This window comes from Meleagris gallopavo, chromosome 8 (assembly GCF_905368555.1).
Source record: "Meleagris gallopavo chromosome 8, MGAL_WU_HG_1.1, whole genome shotgun sequence".
NCBI classification, from domain to species: Eukaryota; Metazoa; Chordata; class Aves; order Galliformes; family Phasianidae; genus Meleagris; species Meleagris gallopavo.
The window spans coordinates 23,656,236-23,674,940 of NC_139411.1; the positions used below are offsets into that span (position 1 = coordinate 23,656,236).

The window sequence follows — 18,705 nt, forward strand, 5'->3', positions numbered from 1 at the left end:
TTCATATGGGAGTGTGAATGTTGATTGGAAAATGTGCAGAAAGGTGCAGCAGCACTAAGGCTGTTTTGGAACAGTTAAGGGGCAGGCAGGCAGAGTCACATAATCATAGAACGGTCTGGGTTGAAAAGGACCACAATGATCATCCAGTTTCAACCCCCCTCTGCTATGTGCAGGATCATCGACCACCAGACCAGGCTGCCCAGAGCCACATCCATCCTGGTCTTGAATGTCTCCAGGGATGGGGCATCCACAACCTACTTGGGCAACCTGTTCCAGTGTGTCACCTCCCCCTGAGTGGAAAAACTTTCTAATATCTAATCTAAACCTCCCCATAATGTAAAACCATTCCCCCTTGTCCTGTCACTATCCACCCTTGTAAACAGCCGTTCTCCCTCCTGTTTGTTTATATGCTCCCTTCAAGTATGCCACTGTGAAGTCTCCCTGGAGCCTTTTCCAAGCTAAAAAAGCCTGGTTCCCTCAACCTTTTTTCGTAGGAGAGGTGCTCCAGCCCTCTGATCATCTTAGTGGTCCTTCTCTGAACTCGTTCCAAGTCTTTCTGGTACAGGGGGCTCCAGGTCTGGATGCAGTGCTCCAGACGGGGCCTCAGAAGAACTGAGTAGAGGGGGACAAGAGAAGTGTTTTTGCTTTTTAAGAAGGTAGCTTAACATTAGAGAGATGAGGACATGGATATAGAAAAAACTCTCTCTCCCAATCCTTCAGATGAGACAGCCAGACATGACCTGCCAAATGTATTGAAGGTGTGAACCTTGCACAGGGAGAGTCTGCCAGGTAGGGTGCTTTGCTCAGCTAACTACTCCACTTCCTTTGGTCTCTGAGCCTTCCTGTGTCTGTCTTATTACGAATAGTTGCGATCTTTAACAGAGGATGGCATACTGGGGCACAGCATGCATGCTCTTTTTCTCTCTCCTTTAGTCCTGTTTTCCTGAATTTTATGAGATGAGCAGGAGGAGCTGAAAAACTTCTTCAGAGTATCCCAGTGGTCAGCTCTAATTACAGTGAGACTGAAGGGAACTATATATTAAAGCATTCATGATTTCAGAATTGCCATGTGCATTTCTTAGATGTACTGTTATCTCTTAATAGATTCCAAAGTGTAACAGGAGACCAATTTTTCTTCCCTGAGGTACTTGGCATATGCAGGAAAGTGCTGCTGTACTGTCAGAAAGATGTATGCAGGCTTTGCTGCCTTGTTAGACAGGTATTTGTAGGTTTAAGTGGTGGCTTGACTTTGAGACAGCTGTTTGGAGGCAGTGATTCTAGAACACCAAAGGACTCGAAGCTAAGTGCTCTCATCTTTCAGAGAAGTATAAGGACCTAAGTCAAGCAGGTGATTAATGGCATGTAGGTGCCTAAATTACAGAGACGTATTTGTAGAAGCAGTTCAGTAGTTTCCTTGATCACCACTTAGGGTCATTTTTTAAGATCAGTCAGAAGTGTGAGCAGAAGCTGGCTCTGCTGAGAAGCCCCATCCCAAGTCTCCACCTGTAGGATCAGCAGATGATTAGCAGCATAGCCTTTATCAAGGCTATTTGAGAAGTCATTTGAGACATCTGTTATTTTTAAAATCAAAATGGCTATTGAGTTGTGAAAATATATGTTGTCACAGCGATGTGAAAATACAGAAGTTATAAATTAGATGGCTATATTTGAAGGAAATATTTTGGCTCCGTATGTAATAATTATTAGCCAGCACAATATTTCCTACTGTTTGCCTTGTAGTCATATTCACTTACATTATTTAGATTTCTTTTTAATAGGATCTATATCAACCTCTGAATCTCCCCCAGGACACTTTAAGACAAGCCAGTGCTAGACTGTGGAACAAAGGTTTGTTTAAAGCTCTCTTCTGCCTAACTCGCAGGCTGCAGGCACCGTGGAAGTAGCTGGAAAATTAGCATCAATCCATGCAGTGTCATCAGTAATCCTCAACTTCAAGGAACAGCTCACCACATCACTCTCTTTTAATGTGTATATACGTGCATGTTTGATACTGCGCACGCATACAGAAGAAGAGCAGATAATTATTTGATCATCTTCTGCAGTGTTAAGGATAGACACTGAGTTTAAACACTGAGTTTAAATGAGCTACTCTGATTAATGATTTTATAAACTCTAGTGTAGGGTCAATAGTAGAAAGAGAATTGCTGCTATTATTTCTGCGGGAGGCATTCATGCCATTTTCTCCTTCTCGTAGCTTATTATTCTTGTGTGTCTGAGTTCAGAAGTCTTGAAAGGAGAGGAGTATATATAACATATTTGTTTGTCCTTTGGAAAAAAAATAAATCTGTTTCCCACACACTTCCTAAGAGGGATGCAATAGTACCACTACAATAAAAATAATAATAAGTTGCAATTGCACTTTAGCTGGAAATGTTTGTATTGTGTTGTTCCTGGAAGATGGCAATAATGTAGCATCCAGCTTTTATTGTTTTAAAAAAAAAAAAAAAGTCAAGGGTGAAGACCTTAGAAGATGCTCCAAGGTATTTTTTTCTCTCTCATTAAGTTGTTTTGAAAATGCCAGTCACTTTGGTGCAGTCTGTGCCAAAGGAAACAGATTTGCTCTTGAGAAGCATTATTATCAACTGGAGGGCTAAGTCATCTCAGACAGTTTTAATTTAACTCTATCTAGAGTGGTGCAAATTTCGCCAGAGACAGGGAAATGATCTTGGCCTTTCCTTCAAGTCAGTGGCAGCATTTTAATGAGAGCCCCCTAAACACCTCATAGAATATTAGCGTTGCCACACTGTGAAAGGACTTCAGTGTCCTGTTCCAAACCTGACTTAATTTACTCAATAAAACCTCATGTTGGACAGCCTAGATGGTGAAAATACAAGCTGTTCTAGGGAACTGTGCACTTGCAAAGGTGTTTCCTGATGAATGTGGGACAGACAAGAAAGAAAAGGACCTTTTGAAAAGTGTTTATTGAGAAAGTTTATACTGCACATTTCTCGCATTGCTGGAGGCAACTTTCTTCTGTTGTTACAAAATTTGTGAAGGTTACCATATGCTAATTTTTCTATGCCTCGTAAAACTCTTAATTGTAGGTGTCCTAAGCCAACAGCTACTTTAGTAGCTAAATCTATATACACAAATAAGCCCACAGCTTATAAAGATAACTATAACTAGGTGTGTGTACTTATGTGTGTATTTAATCCAGATTCTGGTGTTCTTTTTAACACTTATGAATAGGGATCACAACCCCTTAAGGGCCCTCTGCTGCTTCATGGCATCATAAACAAAATGGCTCTGGAGCTCAGCATAGCTCTGGTATTTTGGATATAATGCCCATAAACAAGAAACCTCCATGGCATGTTGACTGACTTGTTTTCCTCAGCAAATTAGTGAAGAACTGCAGTGTGCTTGCGGAGTTACTGTGTTGCTTTTTCCACCTTATTAATAACAATAAGGATTTTTAGGTAGATAAAATATTTGAGGGTTTGCCACCATACACGACATTGCACACTTTTGTTCTGCATCTTGATCTTTATCTTGCTTCTTTTTTTCTTTGGCTGAAGGTTGCTGAGCGTCAGTTATTGAAGATGGGAGCTAACACAAATGAGGCTCACTGTGACACAAAGGGTTTTTGTGTGATAGAATGCTCTAGATGAACAGTGGAGAAGGCTGTTGGTATGCAGCATACCAGGTGAATTTGTTGAATTATCTGCTTGGGAAGACAAGCTGGTGAAAATGAGAAAGCTGTGGCTTTGTGGCCTATTTCTGCTGTGAATACATCTTCATTAAATGTCTGGTCATCCATCGTCCTTTGCTCAGAATGATATCCTGGGCAAACGAACACGAAGGCTGGTATTGTAAGTTTCCTAGCCTCTTGGTGAGGGAGAAGATGACATAAAATGAGTATTTATTCATTTATTTATTTGTTTTTTTATTTATTTAGAGCTAATGCCTGGTGCATTGGTCTACGCCAGCATTGATGACTGCTCCCCACTGCTTCTCAGGGCAGTGAAAGCTTTAGTGTCATGTTGGGAATATGTCTGATGGTACTAACAGTCCCTCTGGCAAGGAACAGCAAGCACACTGGGCTGTGCAGGTCAGCAGAAATTGCTTCTTTTGAAGTAGGATTGCAGTTGCAAAGGTGATTCTTCTTGCTTTAGCCTGAGCTAATTTGTGACTATGGAGTCCTGAAGGATCAACTGAAATCTTCCAAGCACCAGCCAGTCCTCTGCATAAGAAAACTTTTTTCTCAACTCTCAATGGAGAAATCAGGCCAAGAGAACTCTGGATTCTGGCTGACTTAGCAACTAGTTAAATTTAGGGGATAGCAACTTGTCTGCCTCCCCCAAAGAGTTGCTGTGCTAGAGACTGAGAAATGCAGAAATGTATTGTTGTGGCCTAGCCTGAAGGCAGATCTGTGGGCTGCTCTGAGCTCCCTTGGAAAACAAATCTAAGATAGGGACGGCTGTTCTAAAAATAATGTGAAGTTTTATTTGCACAACTTATTCAGCAGGTATTCACTGAGGTGCTGAAATTCTCTTTAGAATGCCTGAAATTTGATTGTAACACTTAATCTGAGTCTCTCAGCGTGTCTTATGTACATGCAATGAACGTACTTTCATCTCACACCATAGACTTGGTACAGTTTGTTGTAAACCAGTGAAGCTGGTTGAAATTAAGGGCTCAGTCGTATGTTCAAGCACCTGCTGAGATCAGTAGGAATACTGCCATAGGAAGGATGATGGAAAAAGCTTTGCTACTGGCCTAGGCTTGGTCTGAAGAAATGTGTTGTTCTTTCCAGTGAAGGAGTAACAGCATGAATCTGGAGTTATAGAAAGGTCTGGTGGATCTTCCTTCACCACCTCATGACCTTAAATCATGACCATCAGAACATGTAACTGGCATGATGCATGTTGTGGTTGCAGTCTGAAGACAGAAGGGAGCAAGAGGGGAGGCTGTTTGGAACAATACAAGGAAAGGCATCCTACATATGCTGTAGCTTCAACTTCATTTGAGTTGCCACCAACAGAAGTAAATGGACTCTTCTTCAGGCAAAATAGTGTTAACTGACTTCTAGTAGGCATCAGATATCTGCCTAACTTCTTGTTTTTGAGTTACTGCCACCCAATGATCTTCACTGCTGACTTAAGATCTTCTTGTCAATGTCAGGATACCTCCTTTCCATCTTGCTAAACTGGGACCTCTCTGACATTTTAAGGAAAGAACATACATTTTATTTGCTGCCAAAAAGTAGCATAGATCCATCTTCAGGCGTATCAGTTTGCACACGATGACTGAAAGCTTCTTTGAGTACACCTCTCTTACGTATCAGACAACTTTGCAGCTATCTGCATGTGACACACATTGCACAGATTGTCTTTCCAATATAGCAACAGTGTTATAGAAACAAAAATCTTCAATTCTTTTGTGCTTTTTTTTTTCTTTTTTTTTTTTTCTTTGAGCATTCCTGAATTTTTATGTGTGGAGATAGAAGTATCCACTTTAAGGAGTGCATTTTTGGTGTTAGTATTGCACATACCTTGTATCAAGTAAGATTTACTCTGGTGGTCTCTGTTTGAAAATTAATTAAAATTAATTGGTTTGGGTTTTCATCCTGGGCTAAAATGACAGAAAATATAGAAATTCCAATCTGTGAATGCAAAACTTGCTAATGAATAAAGAACTACTCAGGATTTTTTCCCTGTTTTGCTGACTTACGGTGCTTTTAACACAGTGACAAATTAATTGACTAGATGTAAAAGAGATGGACAGTGCTTAGCAAGAAAGGACAGGATGTGCATTATAAGACAGCTGGTTCTGCCTCTGTTGGGTTATGGAGACAATATACATCGGAAAGCTAACGAGTCTCTGTTGCATAAGATAGATTCTCCTTATAATAGAATTGCACGCTTTGTCTCTAAATGGGGTTATTATACACACCATTGCACAATGTTTGAAGAGCTTGGTTGGCCCTTGTAGAGGGTTAGGAGAGAAATAAATTGGAAAACAATTGCACATAAGACCTTCAATCCATCAATTGCTTCATATTTATCCAAATTACCATTGCACTGTTCCAAAATACAAATCTGTGATACATTCAGGGGTGGAATGTTAATACTGACCAGCCACATTTTGACAAGGAAGATTTTTCTTTTGCTGCTGTTTTTAACTTGCAGTAAAATTTTACATTCACAAGAAGAAAAGGCAGTATTGACAGCCACTTGTAGCGACAAAATAACTCTCTACTGAGAGTGAATTCTTAATTTAATTTTTGCCACTATGCAAACTCCATTCTGAGTCTCTGGAGCTTTTGATTTTTCTAGAGATGAACTGTGAACAACTTCATTTATAAGGAGCTCTTCCTCAGTTGTATTCAAAATTCAAGGGTGATGTTTGTAAAAGTAGTTTATGATTTAAGATGCTTCCATTTCTGGGTCCATTACAGTGCATAGTTTTTAGAAAGTACAAAGATCTGAAAACTCTGAACACCTTATACTTTCAAATACTGAATGCACAGAATTTGAAATGTTCAGCACAGAAAGGTGCAAGTATGTCAATGGTGTTGCTTCCATTCAGGCATGGTTATGTCTTGTTTCATTAAGTATTCTTTTCCAACAAGAAAGCAGAGAAGACACATGATACAGAAATGTTACTTGGTGGTAGTTAATGCGAGTCATAGTTGTTCCTATTCATCTTTTCCTTTCCTGTTCCATAGCCCACTCAGTTAAGCTGGAGTGTTTTATGTATTTGTGTATGTGTATCTGTATATGTGTATGTATGTGCATTTGAAGGAATTTGTCTGGAATAAGCTGCTATGTTTTTGTACAGTCCTTGCCTGACATTTCTGTAGCTTTATCACTTCCTGTTGGGTGAAGCTATAATCCATAACATAAGGTAATGTGGCTCATAAGAAGAAATTGGAATAAGCACAGTTACTTGAAATTAATTTCCCACCCCTGAATACTTCTCCAGAGATGGTTATATGTTGTCTGTGGTAAAGCGTGCCCACTGATGACAGTGCATAAGAGTATTTCACTCATCGTTTGAATTAACTGGATGTTTGTCTTAAAGAGCTCTCCTACTGCTATCATAACAACTTTAAATAACATTATTAATTAACACTTAAATAACACTAGCCATAACACTTATGGCTAGTGAGGAAAGACTGACACACAGGCAAATTTGTTTCTGAAAATATCTTCCCGGTATAGTTGCATTTTCTAGTAATCTCTCATTGCAGGTTGTGCTGCAGCTATAGTAGTTTTATAACAGCTCTTTCTTCTATCTTTTTCTTAGGAAAAGGAGAAACTATACGTGGAATTGAAGCATGTCCTTGCTCGGCAGCCGGGACCTGAAGCTGCAGAACAGTTGCAGCTTTACCGGCACACTCTCCGAGAGAAGACCAAACAACTGAAAGTAAGGGATGCTCTCTGTCTCTGGATAAAAGGCTGCCAAGTTTGGTGAACAGCTTCACTGCTGTTCCTGGAGACTTAGACTCTAGGAGGATTTTCAGTGTTCAATGTGCCTGCAGTAGTACAATAAGTTAGGACAATAAAGTCTATTCTGCACCTCCCCGGTAGCAGTAGGATATATTTTTGTACCATTACATTTGTTTATTTCATTACAATTAGAATTTAATAGAATGTGTGCAAAACATAATGCTGTAAATGCTTTTTGTGCACATTGCGGGACACCACTGGTTTTCCATTAAGATTATTCTTTTTCTTTTCTTAAAATGTTGAGATCTTTAATAAGCAAATCAAAACCATTTCATTTACTTTTAACAAACTAGTGGAAATATATTGAAAATTATGTCTGAAACTGTTCTAATTTCTCTTAAAATGCATAGACGTATGTTAGACTTGCAAATTTTATAGTGATGACTAGAGTAACCTTAACCCTTTGTCACTACAAAGGAAGATTTTTTATTTGAGAAGGAATCTTGAGGAAAACTTTGAAAGTATGGTATTAAGAAGTGATTCTTTGAAAGAATGAGCTGATCTTCCCTTGTTCTTGCCTGCATGAAAGATCAGTCTCCCCAGGAGTTCGTCTGTTCCTATAGCTCCTTTCTCTGTTGAAGTCATCATCTCCTCTTCACTGCATCATAATCATGTCTGTACTAACCATGAGAAAAAAAAAAAGTACAGGAGCAGATGGGCCCTTAGGAAACAAAGAGGCTGTTATGCAAATCTTAGCTTTTCATGGAGAAGAAAAACAATGTAGAAAATGTAAAACAGAAGCCAAAGTTTAGCTAAACTGAATGTGATCTGAAGTTTTCCGTACGGTTGCCATTTGTCCTTAATGCAGTGAATTGCTACTGTGCATTGCAGGCACAGTATGCTGCAATGTACTGGTGTGCATATCATTTTGTGGTGCCAGGTCAAATAATTCTCCTTCTTAAAAAAGGAAAACACACTATGCATGCTCTTATTTTCTTTAAAGTTTACAGATTCACATGGAAGCAGCATTTAATCCATGTTTACACTGTCTGGTGCTACTTGGATTGTGTGGATTTAATTACTTCATGTAACAAAGTGAATCATTCTCAATAAGAAACATTATAATTAAATAAAGCCCTGCGCTGTGATTTGTAAGCCCTTCATTTTGAGTTTTCAACCAGATTTGTGTCCCAGAACATTAAAAGCAAATTTATGTATTAATACAATTTTCATAATGCCTGGGGCGTATTTTACATGTTTTATTGTAGTTAAATTGCATATCCTTAATCTCCTAAACTGCCCTTAGATGGGCAGAGGTGACTCAACGAAATTTGAAGGAAAGTGAAATGTGGTAGAAAATGGTGATTTCTTGCATGGTCAAATATGAAAAGCAAAAGTGCTTGTAAAGCTACTAACATACTTGTAAGTAAAACTAACATCTCCCATTTCTGCATTTTGCTTTTTGTTTGTTAGATTTTGTCCTCAGAACTGAATATGTATGAATCACAGAGCCAAGAATACAAATATGAAATTGAAAGGCTTGCCAACGAGCTTCTGAATGTGAAAAAGAAATATCTGGCTCAGAAACGCAAGGAACAACAGGCCAAGTATGGGAAAATAACAGTTTTGTCTATACAATGTTTTGCATAAACTTCCATTTTTTTAAGACCCTGCTTTATCCATTTGATCAGAATGTGTCCAAATTTGACTGAAGTGATAGAGTTTTGTTGCCCGACTTTCCTGATGTTTTCCTTTACGCTACTCCATATTACTTTGTATTACTAGTCTGGTCTAGATTTATTATGATCTGTGGTCACATCAAGAACATCCAGCAGTGATACTGCTGATGCGTTCTGCAGTACGGTTAAATTATCCATGCCAATTAAATGATGTACAGAAGATGTGGATTGGTTTCTGTCCCTCTCATCTAATGGAGATCCTCAAATATTATGGAGACCTCAGTGCACTTCACGAGTTGTAATTAAATGAAACAGCATTGCATATGGAGGACAATCTTTCTTCAGGTGACAACTACATAATCCTGGTATAAGAGCGATGTCATTATTGCTACCAAAATGTGGCAGCTGTGACTATCCCCTTTGGGTAGCAAATATCATTGCCAGTGGTTGCAGAGAAGAGCACTTCCTATCCACTTCTTGTTTTCTTCCTACATGAGAAGGAAGGAAAGGTGGAAAAAAATGATGGAAATGGAGGAAAGTGAGCAATGTTTGGAGCCTGGCTTTGTCAGATGTCTTACCCTTTTGAGGGGAGAGCCTAAGAACTTTCTTGTAGGTAGTTGTTGTCTCTCCATAACCAGCAGCAGCTTGGGGTTACCTTCCCGCCAGTCTCAGTCCATAATTGAACATTTGTTTGCTCCTCCCAGTAAAAATAAAACTACTAGGATCTTATATACCCATATTCAGGCCTATTAAAGTGACCTAATTTGCAGAGGCTGAGAGATGAGGCATTCCAGGCTGGAGCCTGGAGTGTGACTATTAGTCACTTCTGAAAATTGAGTTATGGGACTTCTCCTGTTAAAAATAAGTTACTTAGAAAGAACTTTCTTAGATTTCTGCAGTCAGATGACATGACCTGTGACCAATTTTTTCTACATATGTCTTTCGTCTTTCCATCCATATCCTCAGCTTGTTCCTTCCTCACACATCATAGCCAACAATACTTTATATTGCTGAATGTAATTCAAAGCTGGCAGTATCTATTTCTTCCTTAATCATATTTCAGGCAGCAAACAGTTTTGATGACTGAATTAGCAGTGATAAATAGCGACTTTAGTCTATCTGCAAATTGCATAATGTTACCTTTGTGTTTGGAATTAACAACAATTGTGCAGTGCTAATGGCCTTCCTGGAGCTTTAGGATCAATACGTGAGGCTACCATAGTGCCTGATAATCTATTTCCAGCAGCTAAGTATCCTCTTCACAATAGTTTTAATGTTTCCATTTTGGACCCTGGCATCCTGTTTCTTTCTGATCATTAGATGAGAAGAAATTCACAAATGTTTTGTTGGTATGTTGTACCTAGAATTAATTTCTGTTATGACCACTGAGAAAACAATTTGTTAGAGGCATAACTACTTTAAAGAAAACAAAAACACTGTGTGAGGCAATGTTGACTGAACTTGCTAATTGTATGCAGCAAATGGAATTTTGTGGTGTAGGTCCATTAATGACAGACTCATTACACTGCTTATAGGTTCAGGACAAAGATATCTGCTATTAGTGCAATTTGTCAGGTTTTTCTTGTGGATGAATACAGTTATCGTCCTGTGAGCACGGTGTCTTTGTGACATCTGTATTTTGGAAGTACAGTCACATGCTGTTGGTGGTGCTTCTGCTGGACGACTGTGTCTCATTCCTCCCACCTCCGGCTCAGAAGCTACCAGCACTGTGCTGTCAACCTTGACTCACACTCCCTTTGCATAGTGGCTGCTGAAAGGTAGCCAGGCTTTGCTGGGCCTGTGCTCTTCTCTGCCTCTCATTGTTTTGTTCCCCGGAAGAAAACTCCTGGGCCATAAGCTGCACCCAAAGGCATAAATGAATGTATCAGCCACAGATAATTATAGGTTCTGTATCTCTAGATTCCTTTTTGTGTTGCCCAACAGCAAAGGAAACAACCTTGTTATGCTGCCCTCCTTCTTCAAACTGCTAATTGTGCATGACGTGTCTTTTGCTTTCTGCAATAGAGAAAGCCTGTTCTGCAGCCAGATGCTTCCCCAGGGAGTCCTTCATCCCTGACATACAGCCATTCCACGTTGTTGCTGCCTCAGACTGCTCTGTACAGGCACAGCCTGGTGTGTAGATGCTAACCAGAGAGTCAGAGCCAGTTGATTCTTAGAATCTCAGGTTGCTCTAAATCCCAGCTGACACAAAACCACTGACTTGATCTCTATCACACTGGCTAATGTTAACACCATGTCTGAAATAAATGTGTCTGCTTTTGCTAATAAAAAGAGGATCCTGTCAGGACAATAGCATTAGCAGCATTATTGATTACCCTGATATGAAAGAGAATTAATACTCTCAGATAAACTCACTCAAAGGTATCATCTAAAGCTTTTATTGATTTCCACAAGACACTTCTGTTTTGTGATTTAAACTCTTGATATTGAACTAATGCAGCTTTCCACGGGATGCTGAAGGAATATAGTAAGTGACAATAGGAATTTATCTTCACTTTACGTTCAAGCTGAAAATATCAGTTTCAGATTTTCTGAATCTGAAATCCTCTTTTTCTTTTCTCTGATTCTGAATGTTATCTTTCTTAGATGTTTTAGGCTTTCTTTTCCTAACTCCATTTTAACCTCCTTCTTGTATGCTTTCTGCTTCATTACTTTTTCTAGTTGCTTTTAGCACCAGGATTCTAGTTTGATCTTTGTAAAGATTGGTGAGAAAATGCAAAGCTTAAATCCACACCAAAGACCTGATCCTTCAGTCTTACCTATGTAAATAACCATGCTGAGGAATGTCAGTAGTAGCTGGGAGCTTTTGTACGTGGCTGCTTGCACATTAATTCTGCATTAATATATTACAGTATTCTGCTGCACAGAATGTTCCATATTGATGAGCACATCTGTTGGCTGTCTCCATGGGAGCGTGAAGCCAGGGCAAGCACGGACTCTGGATCATTTTCTCTCCCCAGATTTGGAAGTCCAATAATGAGATAGGATGAACCATCTAAATGTAGCATGTTAGCTCTTAGTGCTGTCAGCTGGAATGTCCATTAGAGCTATACTGGTATAACTAAAAATATGTACATGTAGTTTTTTCATGGCAAAGTTCATCTGAGCTATCTTTTGCCTATTCTCCCACCTCCATATAAATTAAATTTGGAAAGAGAGGCAGAACTAGTCCTCCTACAAGGTTTCTCTGAACTTCCTCCTCTCCCCACGCAGACAGTAATATTTAAGGATAGAGAAAAGTATCAATTCCAGGAAGTGTTTTCCTTTACTGGGAACTGAATATAGGTGCTAGTGGGTTCTAATGTAGAAGCCTGGTTTCACTCACGATTTTGTCTCTGTAAAATAGAAGTAATGGTACTGACCTTCTTTGTAAAGCCTGGAGACCACTACTGTTGTGATAAACTAGTTCATCATAAAGCTCTATCTTGTTAATTTTAAATATCTCAGGACCTATTTCTGAAACTTCCAGGTGTATCACCGTGAGTCTGAAATACTGCCCTTTGTATTTGTTCTGCTGTGCTTCCCTCAAAAACCTCTTTAGAAGGAAATCAGCTAACTCTTGTTCCCTCATCCTAAGGCCATCAAACTGAAGCCTACCTGGATCCTCAGACAGAGAACCTTTGTGGGGCTGCCAGTGTACCCACAGTACAGTGCTACTTTTTCTACAAACGTCGCAGGCAGAGTAATTATCACTAGAACTCTCTTAAGACGTGAAGACAGATAACACTATTTATTCATTAAAATTCAACAAAGTAAAAGCATCTCCATATTGTGCCTTTGATGAATGTAGCTTTAAATGTATGAATGTAGTTTTAAAACAAATGTCTACTTGCTAGAATGGGTTGATTATTAGAAATCTGAAGTCACGGAGCTCATGCACAAACTTGCTCTAATGAGGTGCTTTGACCTTTTTTGGGGAGTGGCACTAAGCTCATTTGTTTCTGGTTTTAAATAGTTCCAAAAAACATCACTAGTCTTGTAATTAGATCCAAACAGACACCCAGTCATGGCGGTCTAGCCAAGCAGGCTTTAATCAACAAATTTTTAATGATCTCTTGATACATAGTTGCATCAAAGAAACTTTGGAAGATGACAATTTCTTTAGTTTGTAAGCATCATTGGGCAGCAGTATAAAAAATGCATTTCCCTTTTCTTTGTTTCTATTTCAAGGGAGAAGGAGCGATCCTTGGCTGAAAGGGAATCTGAGCTCCCACACCTCAGATCTGATGTTCCTCGCTTCACTGGAGGGGGCTTTGCTCTCAGCAGACCCATTCCCAAAGTCACAGCTTAGGAGTGGACTCATCACTTTCCCAGTCTCTTGCTAAACTCTAGGCTGGATTGTTTGACAAATGAGAATTCAGAAAGAAATTCCATATCAACTTTTGCTCTGAAATCACTGTATTGCCTTCAGGATTAATAAAGGCATTTTGTGTTAGAACTAGCCTACTTGTGGTTTAGAAACAGTGGACTAAATCTGCATGTACGATGCCAGCAAAAACCTGAATTGTAGAACTGAGTGGAAAGAGATATCTGCATGAAAATCATGCAGATATCTCTTCAATACTGTATCTATTTAGCACAGTAACACCACAAAATGCCTTAAAACATGGAGAGATTTCCCCCTTATCTACCTCTGTTGTAAGCACTCACTCCATTTGTCATCTGAGTCAAAACACCTGAAAGAAAAGTGAAAACAGAAAAGAAAAATTAATAAGCTGATGTTCCAAGCCCTACTGTGCAAATGCAAAATTAACAACTCTGCTCTTAGATGTACGCATGTAGCAGTTCTTTGTGCAGGTGGTATATAATTTGGTTTATTCAGTGTTTGCTGCTGTTGTTAGTAAGATCAAGGTGGCTTGTGGCTGCAATGTGCATTATTAAGAATGTGATTCTGTTTATTCTGATAGACACAAAGTGACATAATCATGCCTATTCAACTGGGGAGACTGCACACTGGCTGGGACGTGCTGTTCTCCCACGTAAATTCTTCCCAGTAAGTCAAACTTGGACTCAAAACATGGGAAACTTTACTCTTTAATTTCTAGGCTTGGGCATTTTTGTAACTTTCAGAAATTGTTTTTGTAATGCAGCAGGAGCCCTCCAACCTTTTCAGCCAAAAGAGATTTAATTACCATTCATTAACAAGTGAAATAACAAAGTCACGGCATGAGGTGCCAAAGTATAGAAAACTTTCAAGCTGTAAAATAAAATGTTTTCAAACTGATTTGTACATGGAAGCTCTTTCTCAGCCTGGGGGATAAAAATACTTGTCCAAAGAGATATGCTGATAAATATTTCACATGCACAAAAAAAAAAAACCCTTTGCAAAGATTTTGTTCTTTCCTTTGGTGGAATACATAATTAAATATTAAAGCTACTGTGGGAAACTTTTAATGGAAGTGTTTAATTCAAAAGAATCAAGTTAAATACGACAGGGATCTACTTTGCTTTTACACTGGGGACCAGAACACTTAGTCATCAGATCCATTGTATTTTTCTTTTGTTCCCAAAATAGATATTATTGCTTTTTCTCTGCTGAGTGCATTATGCTAAAGTTATCATTTTAGGGCAGTCATGCTGTCTGAATCGTGTCTTCTGTGTACTCGACACATCCTTATAGTTAGAAAAATTGAGAACAACTGACATGGGTGCTTCGGTTTGATGGGATTCCAAGAAGGTTTTAAGAGCAGTGTTTGTTAGGAGCCCGATTATCCAACCTGCAGCTGGACTCCACTCTGCTTACTGATACTGGGAAGATGTTTGTACTGAAGTAAAGCAGTGAAGTCACATTTACTAATGCACACAAATAAGAGGCACTGTTACCCTCACAGCATAACATCACACTACAGAGAAGCAATTTATTTATCATGCTCTGAACTGTACAGCACACTGCCTAACTTATCCAGCAGTGATTGGAGTCTGTGCACATCTCTTCCTTCTGTTTGGTATCAGGGTTTATAATATGAGGTGCTATTGTGCTTAACAAGATGCTACATTGCTCAGAGCAAAAGGAGCCAAGCAGATGAAATATTTGCTAATTGTATTTTTATGAGTACTTCAATAAAAGACGCTCTTTTCCATTCTCTGATGTATTTCACAGGAGTTTGCATTGCATACGTTTGGACTGTTTTTATGGTAAGACGCTCCATCCCTCAATGATTCTTGACCTCAGTTTTCCAGTATTTAAAGTGAGTGGGATAGTATTTGCCCAATGACTTGCAGAGGTGAATTCGCTTTTGTCTAAAAAGTGCTTAGTCTTCTAAATTAAAAAAATAAACAGAAACAAAACAAAAACCCACGGAGGAGTGCAAAAGAACTGCAAATTTTCTTATGCAACAGGTTCCTCCGGTCTGAAGGGCTGGGAGCTGAGTGCAGGAAATTCCACGTGCAAAGTACAGCAGCTTTTATTGCAAATGTCCATAACACCGGGAATCCAGATTTGAACCCATTGGCTCCCAACCTACAGCTTCATTACATTATTTGCTTATTATCAGAGAGACTAAGTTAATACATGAGTTTGTGGAAGAGAATCAGACAAGAAAAATAAAGATATCAAATTATTGCTAATAACTTTCAGCACAATCAGGAATAGAATAAATGCAGCTTCATTTATACTGCCAGAGAGTCAAAGCTATTTCCGAGTTCACGTAAAAGAATGGATTAAAGAACACCAAATCCTCCCAGTCTACTAAAGTCAAGGAGCTTGAAAAATAAAAATCTCCCCATGTCAGTGAACCCAGCTGATGCTGAGGTGCTTTTAGCGTTGGAGGATTTGGCTTGCACAGCAGGGAAAGACAGAGCATTAATGAGAGCATCATTTATTTGGTCACTTTTGCATTGTGAGCAGTAGCCCTGAAGCATTTCTCAAAGTTTTGTTGCAGAATAATACTAATAGACTTCCAGTCTACACAAGATGTAAGACTGGAAGCAGCAAGGATATCTTTATCTTTGTAGGAGCAAGAAGTATGCAAAAAGATGGAGACAAAGGGCTGTAATCCACAACCCTTAAGGTAGAAGAAATTTTCCTCCACTGGTTTGGATTGGAGCTGCATAGTAGCTCAAACAGTAGATCTATCCTGGCTTTTTTTTCAGCGAACAAAGTTTGCACTGTGGTGGGAAGGCAGAAGAAAAATTGCGAGGAGTTGGCACCCACAGACAAGAGCTTCTACCAACAGGGTAGAAGAGCAATTGCCATGAGCAGCAGGTGCTGAGCCTTGAGGCACTGATTGGCCTTAATAGCCCTCATCAGCCCCACCTGGGCCCAGGGCTGCTATTTAAGAGTCACAGCACCAGTATTTTCGTGCAGCTACTTCCAGCAACAGGACAGAAGAGCAGCTTCAGGGTTAGTTCCACAGTGCCTTAGAAGAGTGAGCTGCTGTAAGATGGGAAAGAGGGGTTCAAAGCATTAGAAGTGGAAGTGAGTGATAGGGAAAGTTTCTCTCCTGGAAATGAGGGGCTGCTTGGCTGGATGTCCCCCAGTACTATCTGCAGGTAGGTGCTCAGGTTGCTGTTTCTTTTTTTTTGTGCTCACATTCATGTGTAGCTGTAAGGAAAAGCAGAGAGCATATAGTCCTTGACTGCCCTATGCCCTTGATGGTGGTATCAGGATAAAGTTATCAGTAGGGTCAAAAAGAGGAATAGGGCAGCAGAAACGGCTTCTGCTATTTTTGAAGCATTAGCGATGCTGTCTGAAAGCTGGCCCATCCCAACCATCTTTACTCAGATTAGAATCTCAAAATCATCTGTATTTGTAGTTAGGCACTTCAGCGGTTGAGTATTATCTCCCTAGCAGGTGGTTTCACTGCTGTGCTATTCCCACCAGCAGAGCATGTTTTCAGTTTGTTTCTAAAAGCGGTAGTCTGAGTCTGATGCTCTTTCTCTTCTCGGGTACGCTTTAAGCAGCCCGTGCAGCTCAATATGGCTGCTCACACCAACGTTCAGCACGCAAAACGCTGCTGGGAGGAGGTGGCTCACTGTCTCTGGAGGTGTTTAAGAGCCGCATGGATGTGGTACTGAGGGATGTACTTAGCAGCCACGATGGGGGTGGGTTGGTGGTCAGACTGGATGATCTTAGAGCTCCTTTCCAGCCTTAATGTTTCTATGTGATGGCCCCCTAGGCTTGTAGAAGTGGGTGTGAAGGAGCAGGGCAGGGTATGTGGGATGTACTAAGGCTCTTAGTTCTGCAAGCTGAAATTTGGCAGAGCTGAGCTCCCCTCCCCGCTGCCGGGAGCCCCTCTCTCTCTTCTGCCGGGCACTAATCCGCCCAGGTGTGAAGTGGATGTTAACAACGGAGCTTTCAGCCAGTTTTGGCTATTTAAGCTTTCCAGTTCTTCACAGCAAGAACCATTTTTTCAGAGCTTTTTCTTGGCAGAAGACTAAGTAGCGGTAATTTAAAGCCATTTTAATCTGAAATGAGAATCTCTACATGGGGTTTGAATGCACTTCAAGTTAAGTATGTGTTTGCAACTTTTGTTGCTCCCTTTTAATTTTAACCGAGCATGCCTGTAGGAAACGGTATGTTTGTGTAGTGGTAAAACACAGATAGCTCAGCTTCACTGTGGGGTGATAAAAAGAAAAATAGTGATACATTTGGTATTGATGCTGAAATGTAGGCAATTAACCTACATCTAGTTTCTCCCTGAAAATATATATAAAGGAGCCTACAAGCAGGAGGGGAATCAACTCTTTGAAAGGGTTGATAACTACAAGACAAGGGGAAATGGTTTTAAGTTGTGGGAGGAAAGATATAGGTTGGATATTAGGGGGAAGTTTTTTACTATGAGAGTGGTGAGGCGTTGGAACAGGCTGCCCAGAGAGGCTGTGGATGCCCCGTTCCTGGAGGTGTTCAAGGCCAGATTGGATGGGGCCCTGGGCAGCCTGGTCTAGTATTAAATGGGGGGGGGTTGGTGGCCCTGCATGTGGCAGGGGGTTGGAGATTCATGATCCTTGAGGTTCCTTCCAACCCTGGCCATTCTGTGAACCAGCTGACACCAGCCCCTATCTTGCCTCCTCAGGAGCACCCTGAGACTTTATTGTGAGTACAGGGGAAGAAAGGCAGATTTTCATTAAAAAATGAAATATTAGTAAAATAATAAATACACTTCTTATGGCCTTACCCCTCCCTAGGGTCTCCCTGAAGCCTTCTCTTCTTCAGGTTGAAGTAGCCCCAGCTCTCTCAGGTCTATGTTCCACCTGTACTGAAGACTCCATGTCTGGATGCAGCTCTCCAGGTGAGGTCTCATAGCTCAGAGCAGAGGATCAGGATCATGTCCCTTGCCCTGTTAGCTGTGCTGCTTTTGGTGCAGCCCAGGATACAGTTGGCTGTGAGGGCACACTGCTGGCTCGTATCCAGCTGCCATCATCTATCAGCACCCACAGGTCCTTTTTGGCAGGGCTGCACTCTATCCTTTCATCCCCCAGCTTGCAGTGGGAGTTGACATGACCCAGGTGGAAGACCTTGCACTTGGCTTTGTTGAACCTCATGAGGTTCTCCTGCACACACTGTTCAGCCTGTCTGTGTCTCTCTGGATGGCAGTCCCATCCCTCAGGACAGCTAGTTCTGCCCTGCACACCTGTGCCTCCCTGCAGTGCTG

General features: G+C 40.4%; 1 protein-coding gene across 4 annotated transcripts in view; it reads left to right on the top strand.

Annotated features, from left to right (window-relative positions):
* The window catches only part of CFAP58 (cilia and flagella associated protein 58), a 59,057-nt gene extending 43,862 nt beyond the window's left edge, over positions 1-15,195 (top strand). For all 4 annotated transcript variants that reach the window (XM_031554502.2, XM_019617802.3, XM_085230111.1 and 1 more), the window contains 3 exons: positions 7,270-7,389; positions 8,886-9,019; positions 13,283-15,195. In XM_031554502.2, the coding sequence (XP_031410362.2) occupies positions 7,270-7,389; positions 8,886-9,019; positions 13,283-13,403 (375 nt within the window). In that variant the 3' untranslated portion in view covers positions 13,404-15,195. The remainder of the gene's footprint in view (positions 1-7,269; positions 7,390-8,885; positions 9,020-13,282) is intronic.
* Positions 15,196-18,705: the final 3,510 nt, after the last annotated feature.